Consider the following 19,688-nt stretch of genomic DNA (forward strand, 5'->3'; position numbering starts at 1 on the left):
CTCAGCCAGGCTGGCTCATGATAATATTTGCCTTGAGCCCAAAGTACAGAAAAAAGATAAATCTTCATACATTACAGGCCAATGGTAGAATTCATTTTGACTTCAGTAAGACCAGATTTTTATTACAAGGCTTCTGCTACAAAAATGTTACTTGTCCCAAGCTGTTTTATTATGCAAAATGGAATTCCACTTTAGATTATCATTGTCAAACATGATAGTAACATGCCTGGAAAAGTCATTAAGTAATATAGTAATAACAGTGAAATGTCCTGTGCAGTACATTATTATTTAGCATTTCCTTATTTTCCCCAAATTACCTTCAGAATACTTGTCAAAAAGACAGATGAGCCCATAAGTACAAAAATCATGAGCCCTGTGACTCTCTGCTCCCGGATTCCAAGAAATTTTGGCTGTTCCCCTGGAGCAGAACACTCTGATTCCAGTTTTAAGCTGTTCACATGAGAAATAGAGAGGACAGTGGCTGCAACAAACCATGGCAATCCCATAATGGAACACACTCCAAGCATGACTGCCACCATGAGTAAGTCGAGATGGTATCCACACCCTTTCTGTTTTAGAAGAAAAAAAACAAGAAAAAAAGATATAAAATGACATCTGCATTAAGGAGAAAATTCCTGGCAGGCATTCCTAATGAACAGCTAGAGATGATTTAAAATTCTGTGACTTATAGCAAAAAATCACGTTCTTCAATTTTGTGCCCCAATAATAAGCAGAAAAGCTATCTGATTTATAAATGAGATAATAGCAAGATAGCGGAAGATACAGACATTTTTCCATCTTAACTAAATCTCATCTCTTAACATTGGATGCTAATGTGCGGACCATCTAACTGCATGGCCAACTTTCCTTGCAAATTTGAAAATTGCTGATGATTTTCATCAAACTTGGTCATATAGACGTTTGTTAACATAGCTGGAAGGAATATTTATTTTCTGATTTAATAAAGCTCCAGAAATGCTATTTAGCTGCAAGTTATTTTTCCTTTAAAAAGTCAGGTAATGATTTATCTCCACAAAATTCTGCAATATGGCAACAAATCCAATGTCATGGTCTGATGAAGCAGCGACGTTCATGCAAACAATAATATGTTGAACCATAACTTTGCCTGTAAACCCATGCAAATGCCTTTTGACATAAAAAAAGTAACTAAACTAAACTTGGAAGGGTTTGCTACAGAGACTGCCAAAAACTGAAATGTGTGCTATGCAGAATTTGCTATGGGAAGTATATAAAAAGAGGGGGGAAACGAGCTGGAAGCAAACAAGTCATTTCTTTCTGAAGACAACTTTTTTTTCTAAAACGGGAAGTGTCTGGGTTTATGAAAATGTAAGCCACATGAAAATGCCATCTTATTTACTTACATTACTTGAAAAGGGGAATACATATAAAATAAAGAAAATTTTAAAAATATAACTCTAGCCACCTTCCCTCACCTCCCCCCCCAAAGCACTTATAAATCTTATCTCCAAGATATATCTTAAACTCAGAGCTGTGTCAAACAAAGATATTAGTTACATGCACAATGCACTCAAAGAGTTTAATTCTAAATCCTAAGAGAGACACCTTTTTTTACCTTCTGACACATTTATAAGGAATGTATCTGCTAATGCATACAGAATCTGAGAGCATTTCCTCACATTCATACATGATCTGAGGAACCTGACATATGGGAAGAAAAGGAAGCATAGCAACAGGTGATGCTACACCAGACCCCAGCAAAACTAAAACGCAGCAAGACAAGGGGGCAGCCAGGAGGACCATCTGACTCCCAGATGCCAGTGCTGAAAAAACACATTCCAAAGCTTGGCAGCAAATTCCTGCATCTGTCAAGTTAACCACATGCAATGCTATGGATTGACATGAAGAGCCAGGCTGACAAAGAGGGCAAAAAAAGAACATATCAAATGTCACAATCATCCAAGAAGAGGCAGTGCAGAGTGAAGGTTGCAAATGCATTTGCTAAAGCAACTTGGGATTGGATTCCTGCTTATTAAAACTATGTCAAAAAAAAAAAAAAAAAAGCCTAAGCTTGCTGCATATACATGTACAGAAACCTGCTGCTAGATTTTGCCCAACAGTTTTTCAGAGGGGTGATGTCCCTTTTTCTCTCTCCATCTGTAGGCAACTAAAGTGTTAGAGAACAGAGCAAGAAGTTATCCCATGTTTTAAGAACCCATTGTGCTTCTAAAGTTCAGTTTTACTCTCTTCTATTTAAGAGGAAGGGCAAACAAAAAAATCCCATACTACAGAATGGCCCCCAGTCTTTCAAAAAACAGTTCTGCAGAACAACAACTGTCAATATCTGAAGAGGCAACTAATATCACAGTGCTTAAGGAAATGATTAACTTCCTGATTTTTGTCTTGAGATGAATTGGTGTCATGCTACAAATAAAGCATTGAAGATAACACTTTCTTGATTCAGAACCTCTGTTCCAAATCACACTGGTAAAGACTTTTCTAAGGTAGCAGATCATCAACACAGGGCATAGGTATCGCATGGACAAATAGGAAAAAAATGTAACAATATAAAGGAGTGCTATATAAAATAAATCAGCATCCTTGAGTAGATGAAGTTACATGATTGAAAATGACAAAAGTATTTGATGAAATACCTTTAGTTTATGCTCTTTTCTGTTTATAATGACAGCTGTAATCTGCTGGTCCATAAAAATAAGGATAGTACAAAGCAGGGCTGGAATTACAGCAGCTATCACTGTCCACCAAGGATTAGGCCCCAAAGGAGTAATAAACCATCCACGATCATCTCTGGTGGGCTACAAAAAGAAAGTCATGCATGGCCAGTCAGAACTATATGGACTATGTACACAAGAACACACAAAAACATTACTAGGATACAATTTTCTTTAAAATGAATAAATAATCTCTCCATATAAAACAACAGAAAAATGCTAAACTTTCTATAATGTAAAGACAAAGCACGTGTAATAAAATCACCTGGGATATTGCAGACTTGGGTGTATGTGAAAAGAGAGCCACTCAGTTACACAGCTCATTATTCAGAGCAGTTGTACAGCACTCAGTGAGCACAACAAATTCATGTACTTACTGACAATAAAAGCATTATAAAATTAGTGCACTATTATTTTTATCAAAATAATCAAACAGTGCAACTCATCATCAAATTACCTTAAAAGCGTTTGGAACTTGAAGTTTTGGTGATGGGATCCCAATGGCATAGTCAATTAAAACCATGGACAAAATAGTGAGAAAGACAGCAAAATCGCTGACAACAGATCGTACCTATCAGGAGAAACAACAGTTTTAACCAAAACACTTACATGATTTAGGACCTATTAGGACTTATTTCTCTTTGGAGTTCCATTTTTTGCTTACAGATAAAAGTATATTTATTCTAGTACAAATTTTTAACTGAGGACAGAGAATAGTGTCCACTTTACCAGCAGTAAACTGAATTTGCAAAGCAGATGCAATACATGCTTGCATGTAACTAATGACAACTTCTGAATTAAACAATGGGACACACCTTTGTTGGGAAGTATCGGCTGGTTTTGAACTGCTTCAGTGTGGATGACAGAGTTACTGTAGAAAAGAATAAGATGACAGACCAGAAAAGGACATCTGGAACATAAGGGCCATGGTGACCACAGGCTCGTCCAACAAATTCTCCATGAAACTTTTTACATTCCTATCAGAGAGAACAAAGTAGTATTGTTCTGAAAAATATCCATGTTTATTCTGGTACTCTCTTTCCAATTCCTTTCCTAAGTTGCAAGTAAACTAGATTGTGTTTAGAAATGTTAACATCTTTTTTAGGTATTCTTTGAAAATTAAGACATCTAGTATTTCTATCTGATCTCAAAAGTGTCTCCAAAAAGTCTCAAACTCTCAAAAGAATCAGTTGTTAACCAGTATTAAATGATAGGGTCAATAAGACATAACATAAATAATTAATATAAAACTAGATTTATTTAAAACAGAACATGCACATATTTATTTTCTGCCTCAAACACAGATCTGCACTTCCTAATTTGAAGCTTTGGAAGAAAAAAAAAAACCAAACAAGAGAAAGGCCACTCCCAACACATCCACAAGGAATGACTTCTTGTTTTAGCTCCATAGGCCAAGCAGTTGGTGGAAAAGCTGTGTCGAATGTACAGTATTAGCTTAAAAGGTGGCCAATACATTTAATACCACATGAGGGCAGCACATTCCACAAATTACCTTTTACTTTAAAAAAGTGATCTGTAAAATGCAGCAAAATCCAAAATCTATATTAATTTTACTGAATATAATCTAAGATCAACCATGCAAGTGCAGTAGAAAACATTTCTAGTAATTCTCCAATAGCATCCTTAGTTGTTACGTTTCTTCCAAGGTGACAAGCTAAGGAATAGAGAACAGCTATAAAAATGGGAACTACAAGTTCTGGACTTGCAATTCTTTCCTCCTCCTTACTCAACCCCTCTATACATACTAAGCAAAAAAAAAAACACAGCACCCAGCAACTCCAGACAGCAATCTCCTGCCAGATCAGGATCTTTTTGTTCCAAACATACTGGGTCACTGGCTCATCACATTTGTGTCACAGTACTGTGGCTTGCCATGTTATGAGAAGCTCAGTCTTTGAACAAAGGTCTGGCTTGAAAAAAATCCATAGTTTCTATTTGAAGATTTGAAGGAATTGAGATAAAAGTGTACCTATAGTAGGACACCTCAAATAAACATGATGCATTTTGACTGATGAAATAAATTATAGATGTGTTAACTGGGAAAAAAAAATATAAATAATCAGGAAATCAAATAGAGAACTTGTCCTGGTCTGAGCTAGTACTTGATGCTGGCAGAGCATGGGGATGAAATTCACTCTATAAGAGGTATCAACACATCTACTGAAAAGTACTTTGTCACCATCAGAATAAGAACTCTGTTCATGCTTGGTTTGTCCTAGACTGCAGAAAGCAAAAATTAAAAAAAATTGGTCTTCCTATGGATTTTAGGAGAACATATTTGTCTTTCCTGGCCAATTTATGTCTTCAGAAACTTAGAACTTATAAGTCAGACAAAAGAAACAAGAAGAATTAAGCATCAGAAAACACAGTGAGGCTGACCACATTTTTAAAGATGACTAAGTCTAATTTTTTTACTGCATTTCAAAAGAATAGGAGAATTGAAGTTTCCTGATGATGCAACAGAAAGAAACATACGAAAGTATGAAACAAATGGGTATTTCTTTGACAACTATAGAGATTCATGGGAAAAGATGGCCAATTACACTGCTACCCATTTATACTCAAGTTTTGGTAATAAGCTTTTGAGAAGTTTTAAAGGGCTTTATATAATGCAGCTGGTCTTTTACATTTATAGTTAAAACAAAATCTGTTATTTTAAATCTCTTCAGCTGCAAATGTACTCTGAAAAACACTGTCAGAGATCTGAGAAAGTGAGAGGAGGAGTCTGCCCCTGCACAGATGCTCTTTGAGTGTGCTGCAGTTTTGGGAATATTCATTCTGGATTGCTGGAATTCCTCAGGCCAGCAGTTCTCAAATTTCTCCCTGCTGTTGCCACACCAACAGAGTTGAGGAGCAGCCTTTTCTATCAAGACATAACAGTCATGGAAGGCAGCTCTTGCTTAACTCATAATAGGAAAACATGAGTTCTTCTGCATTTCTGCCTAGGAAAAAGTGTTGGAGCTGATCAACTGGATTTCAAGCTTTTAAGCATTTCATTTGATTATGCTTACAAAAGGTTAATCCGCCCCCCCCCCTTTTTTTAAGAGAGAATTTTAGTTTTAACATCTCTTTGGCTTTACAATGAAACATTATCTTTGTGAGAAAAACTGGTAGCCAGACCTCCATATGACATTTTAATCAAATTACAAAGGTTACTTTATTGAAGGAAACTCTTTACGAGTAAATCCTTTGAATATAGAAAAGGGTACAATTTAGAAATAACATATGTCTATGAACAAATTGTTTTTAGCTTATCCCTGTCTTTCCATTGAGGGAAATAATTCACATAACAATGATACATGTAACACCGAGCGCCTAGATAAGAGAAAAATTTGGCCACTGAACAGGAACATTACAAAATGGCTCCCCTTCCTCTTCTTCACAGCCCGAACAGCTGGAAGAATGTTTTTGGGGAAATAAATGCTCCTAAAGTCTTTCTACACAAGAGAACTTTGGTTTCACCATCTGGCAGAATTTAGGACAAACCCGTTATCATTTGACATGTTTAGACTTAATCTCAGTCAAACTCTTGCGCTAGCGTGTCAAGGAGTTTCCAAAGCAGGGCACAGAATGCACATACTTGCTTTAATGTGTACTACCAAAGACTGCATAATGATCTAGCAAAATGTGTACAAAAAGAGATAATTCTGCAAATCCTATGTTAACCTTTCTTCAGTTAAGTATATTATACACTTTGAACAAATAGGATCAGAAAAAAAAATGGTACTTTTTCTATTTATATACTGCATTAAGGACAGATGGAATCATTTATGCTTATACCCTTACTCACTAAGTTCCAATATTTCACTTACTGACACAGTTAGGTTCCCCCATGGCACATCAGATGCAGATATATTGTAGTCCTGCCAGTATCGTAAGGTTTTATTGCTAGGATGCTCTGGTTCCACACAATTGCATCTGAAATGACAAAATAGTATCTTTTCCTTAGTAACAAAAGACATACCAAATATGGATCCAAATTATCAACCTGACATATTAGAATTGTGCTCTACTTTTCCATGTAATTTTAGTTTAAATGAATTCAGTAAATGCATGCTCTGAAGCAGTTTGGAGTTCAGTAGCTAGTGCTATTACCGGAGTAAAAGTTGCTGTGAGGTGCATATGCATATATAGTACGTAACGTGGCATATTTAAACTACTGTCCACAGCATGTTTTCCACCTGTTTTCCTCCTATTCTGATGCTTCTGAGCACAGTTTCTAACACAGAGAATGTGTCAGTCCTATTCCACGCCCCTCTACACAGGGATTAGACGCTATGCTAACTCCAGGCTGATACACTTCCCAAAAGCAAACTGTCTGTACTCTGTCTCTTTTTCTTTACCGCAGTGTCTTAGCGTGAAGATCAGACTAAGTGCCCAGTTAACTGCCAGGGCTCCGCAAGATCACCAGCACCAAGGGCTCTGTGAACTTAAGTCTATTGTTTTTCCTTTCCCCACAGCTATGTTAAAAGCATGTTTTTCATTTTAAATTGCATATTTTAACATGCAAAACATGAAGAGGCAGAGTGGGAGGACAATACCGCAAAGAGGCAATTTGAAGTAAAAATTAAGTCTTTCAAGCCCCTGAAGGAACTGAGGGAGGCTTTTCCTTTGACAGACACTTCAAAATATGCAGAATACTCTGCAGGTTCCAAGATGCCAAGAGTGCTTTGCAGTTCTCTTTAAAGTTAATCCTACTTCAAAAATCTGTAATACTATCTACTCTGCTTGTATTTTAACTCACTTATGACAGCTGCAATTAAATACTGCATTTCCTTTCCTGATAAAGGCTCTCAGTCACTGGGTAAAGGATAAAATCTGATGATATAGCAGAGAACCATTAAGCACACATTTGTGTCCCATTTCTACCAGAGTATTGCTTTTCTCACTCAGCTAAGCCATCATTCTTTTTTCTGCAGACATCTTTCCACAAAACAAGGATGACGATTCCTATAAATAGTTGTCATATTTTCTATACATAGAATTTTGTCATCTACACTTTGAGTACAAAATAGTGCTATTGTATTTCCATTACAATACTATACGTGTGACAAAATAGCTGCATTTAATAACTATATAGAGAGAGATGCAGGTTTTCTGTGTGCAACCCCTTGCTTTTATTTTAAATGCAGCTATTTATAAAGAAAGAAAAACCTCTTACAGCCCATGGACAAAAAGCAAATAAATAACTAAGAAAAGCAATGGCATTCAGAAAAATAGAGGGCCTGAGCCAAAAGCCACTGCAGTAGACTGGATCTTTCATACAGACAATATGCTTTGGATCAGGCCCCAAGTGCAGAATGAATGTGTGTTCAATGCATGGTTTTAAATATTACAGAATAGGTTAAATGAAGTGCACCACTAGCAGTGAGCTAAGGTAGCATAATAAGTCAATAAACGGTATGTCTGCATTATTACAAGAGTATTTGATGTTCATGCAACAACACAAGTGTGGCTATTTCAGGTTACTATTGTTTCCCGTGAGCACAGGAGCTCCCTGCCCCTGATGTCCATCGCTGATCGCAGACTGGCCAGACGCTGGGCGATGGCCCACTGAGGTTTGATTACAGTAGGCCAAGGTAACGTGGGTTGTTCAATCACAGTCACTTCTTTCTCACTAGAAGGGAAGACTGTGCATGTCACCAACACTATATGGTATAGCTATACTTGCCGCAAACTGCAAATTTACATTTAGATAAATCTCACAATTGAAGGTATAGTTCAAAACAGCTCAAGTCATTCACCTTCAGATAAGATCATCCTCCCACTTATTGCTAGATCAGTACCACTTTCCTTCTTCAGAGCTTTCAAGTCTGGCCTATACCAAGTTTCATGGGTATTTACCAGCAGTAGTTCATTCATCAAGTACAGTAACTTATGCAAACTCTTGAACCTAGCTATTGCCAAGGGATGGGTGAGAAATTAAGTCCTATTGTAAAGGTCCTGCTTTCTACTGAAAGAGGTAAAATTAAAATCAGAGTAGATCATTGCTTAGCATTATAGAAATGGGAAACAATTCCCGTCCAAATCAGAAAATACAACTGGAGGTGCCACCATACAGTGACAGAATATAAAAAGTAACTACCAAAACGTGACATTTCATAATAGATGTAATTCTATAGTGATGACTATTTCCCAAAACAACTGACCTACAAAAAGAAACTCATACAAGAAAAGTAAGGCTTTTAAAAGTTTTAATCTCTTTTATTGTCATTTTTTATTCTAAGGGAGAGGTCAGCTCTCAGGAGAAAAATATACTGAATTGTTAACCACAAACACGTATTTCTATTTTTTAATACCTCATTATTCAGAAGGCTGACTTAAGTAAATATGTACTGCCTCTCGAAGGTTCCAGTGTGCTTAAATCCTTGTAAAATCATTTAAAGTGCTGAAAAATTGCCAACTTCGGAAGAACTATAGCAATGAACAAGAGACTATACATAAAGCTATAGATACATTTTCTAAGCAACATACTCAGATTCAAATAGAGCAGGAACCTTACAAAACATTTCCATGCTGTTTAGTGATAAGGAGTCAGTAATGACCTTTGCTAAGGTAAAAGGGAATGATTCTGGCCTTAAATGAATTATAATGGCCCTAAACTGCTAGATGGAGAAAATAAGCATGGCAAGGAATCTTTACCGTCTTTACATCTTCTACGGTGCTCAAGCAAATCAGGATGGGGAAGACAAGGACTTAAGCTAAACCTTCAATTTCTTCCCTTCTGTGTCCTCTCAACCTCCTTACATTTCCCATTTTTCCCAGCAATTTTTGCTTTTGTTTCTTAAGTCTCAATCTGCTATTTATTTATTTATAACTTGAGGCAGCCATTATAACTTCACTGTGCACGACATTTTCTACATCTTGGTCTGTTGTCAAAGAGTAGAGTCAGGATTTGACAACAGAGGCTTCAGGTAATCTCAGATAACTAGCAGTGTTCTTCACTGTTCCCCAAAAGAAACAGTTAATACTATCACTTATAGCACCAAAATGGTCTGTATGACAAATACAGGTTAGTAGATTATAAACCTGTTACTTTATATTTAAAGCTCTTCTCTCTTTTGTAGATCAGCAGTAAAATGTAATCATCAATGCTACTTGGCAACTAGTCAGATGAAAGATTCTGTACTGAAACCACTCAATTGTCTGTTTAACACAAAACAAAAAACTTATTCACTAGGCCTGTTTACTTGATTGAAATTAACATAGGTGTGGCACAAGAATCCCTCTCATTTCCACCTCATCCCAATTCTTCAAGCTTTCTTCTCCATGCATTTATGAAGCTCTGAAGCCCACCGTGTGCACCCCCTTTCCCACACAGTGCAGCATGGTGCTTGCCAATTCTGCTGCCATCACAGACAACATCAAATGTTCAAACAAGAGTCCTGCACAGTGTTTTTCTGAGTAAATAAAAAATGCTTAACTGGTGGAGCTCCTTTGGAAGACTCAGTCATTCCCATGCAGCTGCCAATTTATAGTACTTTGTTTTCAAGGCTGGGAAGCACTAACTACTAACAATTTTATTCAAGGCTCAATTTACAGAGATCCTATTTTTCTAGCATGTACATACTATAAGCCACATGTTCATACTAGATAAGACTTTGCTCTATAAAAGGTGCAACTGCACCTTCTTCGCAATTAGCTAACGTACCATTTCCCCTTACTAGAAGAGGAAAATATTTTTGAGCTCCCTTAAGAAAGATAATGAGATTTGCTTGATATGAATATTTATATTATAAAAAAAGCAGGCAAGTATGACGAATAAGTTACAAAATGTGCTTGTTTAAATAATGTGTCTCACTGAATATCAGAACACATATTTGGTAATGAGTAGGAAGATTTTATCCTAAGAAACAGACTATGTTCTACAAATACGCTGTGCATTAATCACATAACAGAGACAGAATAAGAACGCAGTAAGAAACAGAAGATAAATCCCTAATTTCATTTCAAAAGCAAACTACTGAAATGTGCACATCAGGCTTGTTAACACTGCATTTACAAGACTGAAGAAAAGCCCATCAGTATTATAATGCCATGCATGTTTATGTTGTCTCCAAATACATACTATTTTCACGTGAGTCTTATGAGCGCTGAAGAGTCCTTCTGTTTGTCTAACATCTGCTACATGAAAGTGACAACAACAGCATCACACGCACATACCCTGCTGCCCCATATGTACAACACCTGTATATCCATGGCATTGTATTTACCATATTCCTTATCATGTCAGCATTCATAATGATGAAACTAAAGTCTCAGTGGAGGAGTGACTGGAAGCAAAATAATTAATACTGATGGGAAATGGTCTTGTCAGTTAATTTCTATTCTCAGTATCATGAAATCCTTTCAAAGCACAGCTGTCGGGGCAAGATGAAATTATTTTCTTCATTTGTTAATGAGATCTGCCATCCTGATTTAGACCATTGAGTCATTAAGTAAGTAGCCTGTCTCTGACAATCACAAACATGGAGTAGACATTCAAGTATATTCTATAGATTTTGAAGTCTATAGAATTTAACTGGAGAAATTGAAGAGGAAAACAGAGAAGCCTATAAAAGTATCTAGATAACTCCACATTACTTCATACACACAAATAGAAACATGTATCTACATAAACAGATATCTGATGTTACAGTGAAGAAATCACAAAGAACTAGGTTTCTTTGAATAGCATGTAAGAAGATCGTTCTGCCAAGTGGAAAGTCTAGAAAACAGATTTATAATGGTACTGTAGTTTTGTTAGCCATGCTTGTCTCTCATAAAGGCTCCTCTATTACCTGCCTGGTGCAGAGTGCAGTCTATGCATTTGTAGCAATATTATGGTATGTAAATGCTATACATAGACTTTACCAGGAAGAAAATCAGTGTTATTACGTGGGATGTTTCTTGTTTTGATATTTCATTTGAAAGCTTTCATTCAGAAATACTTCCAGGTTGTAATCTCGCTCCACTCCACAGCGCGGAAAAAATAATAATAAAATCAATGAATAACTGAAGAGATTCACATGCTATGTGGTCAGCTTAATTTTTGTTTGTTCAAGCATAGTGTACCAATATAAATAAATACACTCTAACCAAACTATCCAAGGATTGCATGTAAGCCTTTCTACATTAAGACTACATGGTGCAGAGCAGCTACTTGTTGTGGAGAATTGCTTAACAAAGAGATCCTATTCCAAAGCAGAGGGGATGGGTAATAGAAAAAAAATGAAGCATTTACTGAGCTTAATAGAGTAATAAAATAAAGCGAGTTAGTTGGATTGAGCAGAGATAGGGAAGTCCTAGAACAAATGCAATAAATAAATAAATATATTTCCAGATTCCAAGGCTTGCCAAGAAGCAACAAAGAACCAGCAGGTGAACCTGATGGCAGTTGAATGGTTCTAGGAATAAGAGGGATATTCTATAGGTCCCATCTGGAGTACAGTGTGTGTGTCTGGATCCCCAGCACCAAATAATAATAATAATATTAATGTGGAGCTTTTGGAATGGGTCCAGAGAAGAGCCACAAAGATGATCAGAGGGCTGAAGAATCATCTTTCCTACAAAGACAGGCTGGGCTTCTTCAGCCTGAAGAAGAGAAGGCTCTAGGGAGATCACATTGTTAGCTCCCTTTAAGTACAGGAAGATTGCAAACAGGAGATAAATCAACTTTTTACACAGGTAGATAGTGATAGGACAATGGGGAACCATTTCAAACTAAAAAGAGAGAGTTGGCAAACATGTCAGGGGAAAAATTTTCATTGAAGTGAGGTGCTGCAACAGGCTCTCCAGAGAAGCTGGGGATGCCCCAGCCTTGGAAGTGCTCAAAGGCATGGTTGGATGGGGCTCTGGGCAACCTGATCTAGTGCCTGACTCAGTGGTTAGCAACCCTGCCTTTGATAGCAGGGTTGGAACTAGGTCTTTGAAGTCCCTTACAATCCAAGCCATTCTATAATTCTATTCCATGATTCTCAGGGAAAGAAACTGGGTATGTAACACAGTTATATAACTGTAGGGGGAAAAGAAACATCTATAAAGAATGGGCAAAGAAAATCTATATTCATATCTGAGTTCAAATAAATCATTACATGAAGTGGAATTCCATTATATGCTTGGGATCTTAATGAGAAATTCTGTGCTTAGGATCACTGACCATGCATTCCAACTGCAACTCAGTGAAGACAGTATACAAAATAACATAATGTAAATGCATTATTACAGGATGCAAATTAAGTTGCAAACATATAATGAAAAATTTAAAACTTGTTTGTTCAAAGAGTGGCATGCACAAAGCCAATCTTCACAATGACTTCTAGAAGCAATGGTTTCTGTAGCCTGCAAAAGATACTGAGATTGACGTGATCTTGGCTCCTTAATTACATAAGAGTGGGATTTTCTACTCCTAATTCTTAAGTGCATGTCAATACTAAGACAGATTGTAATATGCATATTACTATGCCAAAACATCACTTTAAAATTATTCAATGTAATCTGTTAATAATTGAGTAACTTCTGGTAAAGAATTATTAAAATAACAAATTTCTTCCTGTGGAAAAAAGAAAAGATTAATAAATATATATAAAGTATATAAAGTCCCAAGGTCTAAGCAACTTCAGCTAGAGAAATAATTTATCTTCTGTATTCAAAGACAACTACCGTAATATGCTTGCCCTTTAGAGAGCACTAGTTTTCTAAATCCTTTTCCTTTCATTCAAGATCTTCAAAGCACACAGTTGTAGGGGGTCTCCTTTCCTAGCAAAATGTGATATCCTAACATTTAACGTACACATTAAAACTGAGGTTTATTAGTGTTCCAGACTGAATTCACTAACTGGAGATACATTTGCTGCAGAAGTAGGAAAAAGCAGGAGGAGGAGAGCACAGAAATAAGAGTTGCTATGCCAACCTACAAATGCTAATGGCATGACAAATACAAAAAGGTCACAGAGAAAACAAAAGAAAAAAGGAAGAGAAAATCCAGATCAAAAAGTATGTGTATTTCATATAGAATATATAATAATATATAGAACATATATAGTATTTAAATTCCTTCAAAACTATGTGTTTAAAAATAAAATGTACCACAGCAGCACACTTAAAATCACAGTCTTCTTTTGATTTACCTCTAAAATGCTCTATTACCTGTATCCTAAAGACTGTGTTCCAAAAATAAAAATAAAAATCAGATTTTCTAGAAAGAACACTTGAGTATCATGGCCAACATTTTAATACAAAGTAATAAACAAGTACAATAAAGATAATAAGTGCATTAGAACTAGTTCTATAGTAATCAGACCATGAAACAATAGATAATGTTTGAGATATAATTCTGTAATGAACGTGTACCATAGAATGGCTTGGGTGAAAAGAGATATTAAAGACCACCTAATTCTAATGCCATGCAGTGGGCAAAGCTGTCACCCACCAGCTCCAGCTGACCAGGGCCCCATCCAACCTGGCCTTGAGCACCTCCACGGATGGGACACCCACAGCTTTTCTGGGCAGCCTGTGTCACTGCCTCACTATTTCCCTCTAAATTCTAAACTACATCTCTCCTCTTTTAGTTTAAAGCTATTCCCACTTGTCCTATCACTATCAGACTATGCAAAAAGTTGGTCTCTCTCCTGATTATAAGCTCCTTTTAAGTACTGGAAGGTAGCAATGTGGTCCCCCTGGGAGCCTTCTCTTCTTCGGGCTGAACAAGCCCAGCTCCCTCAGCATGTCTTTGTATGAAAGATGCTCCAGCCCTCTGATCATCTTTGTGGCCCTTCTCTGAACCCATTCTAACAGCTCCACATCTTTCTTGTGCTGGGTGCCCACAAAAAGAGCACAATATATCTTCTACATAAAATTGTAAAATAGTAAATTTCAGCTGATTTTCAAATATATGTGTACATGCCATTTAAAATACATAAAGGTAAAAAAAAAAAAAAAAAAACTTTGCTGAATGCTCTTTCTATAGCCTTGTAATGTTTGTTATGGCAGATACTAGTAATAATTCCTATGCTCTTAAATATAAGTAGAAATACATGCAGTACAGTTGTTTATATAAAACTCCTGCAATAGAGATTGCTCTTTAATGTTTATAAGTTACTTATGTGTGGAGTCAAAGAGATATTGCCTTCCTCTTTTCAGCTGCCTGTGGGAACAGGACAAGGGGAAATGGCCATAAACTGGAGCACAGAAAGTTCCGCATCAATATTCAAAGTAACTTCTTCACAGTAAGGGTGACGGAGCACTGTATCAGGTTGCGCAGGTAGGTTGTGGATTCTCCTTCTCTGGAGATATTCAAGACCCACCTTGATGCCTACCTGCGTAGCCTGCTGCAGGGGGCCTGCTTTGCAGGGGAGTTGGACTAGATAATCTCTGGAAGTCCCTTCCAGCCCCTACAGTTCCGTGATTCTGTGATAACAGAAGACAAACCCACCAAAAATACGTCTTTCTCACTTCAAATATGGTTACACAATCTGTTTGAAATAAAATATCATTTTAAATTATTTTTCTTTGTCTTTCTAGTACTCAAAAGTACAATACTAACAGCATGCTAATGGCTTTTCCTTAGTCAAATTCATTTCTTCACCACAGCAAAGGCAACAATACTGGGATTGCACACTGACTACCTATAGACATCAGAACATCCTTAGAAGGCCCATGGGATAAGAGAGGAGGGTGAGGTCACAACTTACACAAAAAAGTTTCAAATTATCCTAACCTATTTTTCTTCTTTTTTATTCAAGTAGACAACAAGGAGAATATAATATAACCTAAGACTTTTTTAGCACAGAATTGCAGATCCAAGAAGTTTTGCATAAGCTTTGGCAAAACATCCAAAGAGAAATGAATTACTCAACCTTTTGAAGTTAGCCCATTGCTAATTAAAGAACTGCCAAGGCTTTACTAACAATTAAAAACTTGCCTTTAAAATCCCCAATGATAAAAAAATGCAAACAGCTGTTTTAATTAGCAAACAGCAGATATTAATTAGCTTCTGTAACAGAGTATGCTGGTCCTTTAAGGACAGAACCAGTTTCAGCCCAAGCTTGTAACCCATCTAAACAATACATTGAAGATTTGGAGCCATACACTGCAGAAAAAAAAAAAAAGCTTCTAATTTCTTGTGTACTTGAAGTGAGGATATCGCTTTCACAAAAATGAAATTTTTATTTCAAGTAAGTTTTTGAGCATACTTATTTTCTGATCTTTCTAGAACTGATGAAGACACATGCAGACATTTAATCAGGGCCTCAGGGTAGCAAACGCTGTTCCTGTCTGCCTATGCAGGAGGAATCATAGCAGCAACAGTAACTTTCCACAATCATTTTTACAGGTAAGCTGGTGGGATGGAGGAGAGTAGTGTCAGATGAAAATAAACATCAGAGATGTTGAAAAGAGAAAAATCAATATCTTAAACTCCTTCTAACTATGGGAAAACAAACAGAAGGAACCAGATTATTAACAGAAAACATTTGGTCTTTGGAATAGGGAAGGAAGGGAGAGGCTTTTCCTTGGAAGAAAGCAGGAAGATAGGAACAAGGAAGTGTTTCTATTTACTTGGAAGCAAATGAACTACAAATGCTTTTTCAGGAAGATGAAAATTGAAGGTACATAGCTCCAAAGCTTAGGAGAAACTTCCCGATTACATACTTTAAATACGGTGCTGATTCCCTGAATTGCTAGACTGAATGTTTCCTTATCTTGAATGTTATTTTGAAGTCATATTTCAAACTGCTGATTTTTAAAAATTGTCATGCTTTTATATTCAAACTTAGTAACAGGTAAAGTTTTGAGCTCTGGTGGTAGGTTTTCTGACATTTGAGAAAACTAGATTTGCTACCTGAATGAAAAAGCTGAAATGTAACTTTATGCAAATTTTATTGTTTTTGTTAATTAGACTTTTATTTACTTGAAAAGTTTGGGTCTTTTTCACCCAGCATATCATTTAGAAAGTGAAAAAAAATCATGCAGCAGGAGTTAGATGGAGAATCACTGCCTATACAAAACACTATGCATCACAGAAACAATTAATTTGTTGGGTTCTGATGAATGAAAGGCATTTTAAATAAAAACAAATATTTATTTGTAAATGTAAGGAGAATGGTAAAACTTTATCATAAAATATGGAGATACCTATCACTGCACTGCAAAGCAAAACTTGAATTTGTCTCTGTAACCTCAGATAGATTCACACCTAAATACAAATAAATCTAGCTACCCAGGGATCCTATTTATTTTCATTACATATTTTATTATCTTAGCTCTTCCTGCCAAGTGATTTCCGAATAAAATTTTGTCTTTATAGTACTTCAGCTTGTCAAAACATTGCGAGAACATCATATCCCATTTCCTTTTGACATGACTATTTTGTAGTGGTAAAGGGAAAAAAACCACAAACACTGTGCTATATAGGGCTCTTTAGAGTAAAAGTATCGACATCATAGAAGTTACGTGAAGTTAACTGATACCAGGATATAACTTCAACATACTCTATTTGTAATGCTTATTGCTTTCCCTTCAAATTAATATTACTTTGTCTACCAGTCAAGCTGTTAGAGAGAATTACTATTTTTTCAGCACGACAGAGCACGTCACAGCCGAGCTACTGTTTCAAAAATTCAGTCTGTTCTGTTTATTAAGGTACTTATTGCACATTTGGATTCAGGTTCTACCATCTATTTTACTAGTGATGATAGCATGCACAGAATTCAAATATTTTTTCTGTTGCTGTGTTTTGTTTCTCCCAGCTTAAAATGCAAATGAGACATTTGGTTGAGACACTCCTGTTTTCCCAGTGAACAAAAGATGTGGCACTGTTCAAGGATTGTTTTTTGGGCACTCCACTCTGCACACACAGTGTTCAAATGGGTTCGGTGAAATAAAGATATTTCTGGAGGTGAATCTTCTCTGAAAATGCTTTTTGATGACATTTTCTTCGCTGAGATGACCAGACTTAATTGACCTCAAGCCCAACTAGGATCTCATCCTATATTAACACTTATGTTCTAATATCCAAATTTTTACTTCAAAATGAAACTATATCAATTAAAGCAATTATGTTTCTATTCCCCAAGGATAATATCCTATATCCAAAAACACTTGTAAAACCTCCACAGCCAAGCTACATAAATGCAGTCCTGTTAAAAATCTTGTAATTAAGAACAAATTGATTATGATAAAATCCAATACTGTGGAGAGGCACCTAACATTTCTGAATCCACTCCAGTTCTCACAGAGTTACCGCCATTTGGATTAAAACAAAGGAGGCACATCAAGTTTTTAGATAGGTTGATATTTCAATTTGAAAAAAAATGTGACAGAAATATGATATAAAATATTATAAAGCACCAATACAAGGTTATAGTAAGAGGCCATTTGGTTGCACCTGATTACATAAAAAAGTGAATAAGAAAATAAAGCTGATTTTATTATTATTATAGGATTTCCAAGTTTCATTTGAGTAGCTTTCCAAAATTCCAATATTTTTTACTTAATTTACAGCACACATACCTCCAGTAACTACTACTTCTATATGCCAGAATCACGCCTAATTCAATAGCTCCCACATATTGTATTGACAACAGAAAACTTTTCCTGCTTCGCACTAGTTGCATTCCTTTCAAAGATATCACCATCTATGAAAAAAAAAACAACAGCATTAAGAAATCATACTTACGAATACTTAGTCAGCAGGTCCAAATCATTATGCATGTTGATTGGATATGTCTCACTGAGATGAAATAGCTTCTCTAAGGCCTCATAAATGAAAATTATGCAGATAAGAGAAGCAAAAGCTTCTTCAGTAAACCGGGTAATGTAACAGACTAGGGAGCTTGCATCAGTTGCAACAAGGATGATACACAGGATTGCAGTCCACAGTCCAATGCTAGCTCTCAGGGAAAGGTATGATAATCCATACTCTCTAAAGAAAAAAAAATAAGTAAACAACACAGTTAATCATTTGTCCTACCAGTTTCCTAGATGAAGAAGCGACTTCAAAATATGCTTTGTATAGGAATGTGCAATTTTGGGGACAGTTTGGCTCGTCAGAAAGAGGGCAGGAAGCAGGGTGGGAGACAAAAAGTGGAACCAAATCATCAACTTTTCTGCATGATCAACAATTCACTTGTTTCAGTCAAAGCATAATTTTCAGACTGAAGGCCTAAGCAGTTCACTTGAAAACAACCACCTGATCTTATTCTGCAGACACTGGAAATCATTGATCAGTGTTTCTAATTTTACCTAAAAAAACTTTAGTGACAATGCATATTATCATCTCACCTCAAACATCAGTTGGTACATGAATAAATCAATGAAGTAAGTCTTCACCTTGCTTAGGAAGATTCTATAAATGTTATTGGTAAACTACTACATTTTATAACATGTTAGAAATTTTAAATAGCTCTATGTCACTTACTTGCAAAATTTAAATAAAATCTTCTCAAACACTAGAACTGGTCCTGTGCTGCCAAGTATAGTGAGAGGCTGTCCACCAAAGAGAGAATAGGCAATTCCAGTCATGGATGCTCCAAACAGCGATTCTATTGCACTCTGAATATGATACAGAGAGAGAAGAGTGTATAAATTTTCCAACTGGTTCTTTTTTGTAACATACTGATTTGTAGACTTCTAAATAATGAAACAAATACATTTGAAATATATATTTTTAATATATAAATATATGTATATAAACATAAAAATAGATTTTAATATATATTTATCCCCAGGGAACAGTAAAAAAATACTAACCACGAATCTAGCAATGTAAGTTTGTTTTAAAAAATTCAGATTTAACACATACTATACGACCTTCAGTTGCTTCTCCCAGTAGACCACCAAACGTGATGACAGGAGACATGCAAGCACAGTAGAGAAACAAAAATGATGCCAGACACTGTAGACTGAGAGCATCCCTGAAGTCACTCCAGAAGAATGGAGCCTTTCTTTTTATATCTAAAATCAATCCACCAAAAAATC

The 19,688-nt window shown here is 36.1% G+C and overlaps 1 protein-coding gene across 7 annotated transcripts in view; it reads right to left on the reverse strand.

Annotated features, from left to right (window-relative positions):
- Positions 1-19,688, reverse strand: part of SLC4A10 (solute carrier family 4 member 10) — a 154,439-nt gene that overhangs the window by 14,879 nt on the left and 119,872 nt on the right. For all 7 annotated transcript variants that reach the window (XR_001467521.4, XM_040703804.2, XM_040703803.2 and 4 more), the window contains exons 12-19: positions 19,513-19,687; positions 19,129-19,262; positions 18,388-18,633; positions 6,545-6,650; positions 3,527-3,688; positions 3,169-3,282; positions 2,634-2,795; positions 318-569 (exon numbers count right to left, since the gene is read on the reverse strand). Coding sequence is in view for 6 of the 7 variants with exons in the window: in XM_040703804.2 (XP_040559738.1) it covers positions 318-569; positions 2,634-2,795; positions 3,169-3,282; positions 3,527-3,688; positions 6,545-6,650; positions 18,388-18,633; positions 19,129-19,262; positions 19,513-19,687 (1,351 nt within the window). In the remaining variant the exon portion in view is untranslated. The remainder of the gene's footprint in view (positions 1-317; positions 570-2,633; positions 2,796-3,168; positions 3,283-3,526; positions 3,689-6,544; positions 6,651-18,387; positions 18,634-19,128; positions 19,263-19,512; position 19,688) is intronic.

The sequence above is a fragment of the Gallus gallus genome, chromosome 7, assembly GCF_016699485.2.
Source record: "Gallus gallus isolate bGalGal1 chromosome 7, bGalGal1.mat.broiler.GRCg7b, whole genome shotgun sequence".
Taxonomy (NCBI): Eukaryota; Metazoa; Chordata; class Aves; order Galliformes; family Phasianidae; genus Gallus; species Gallus gallus.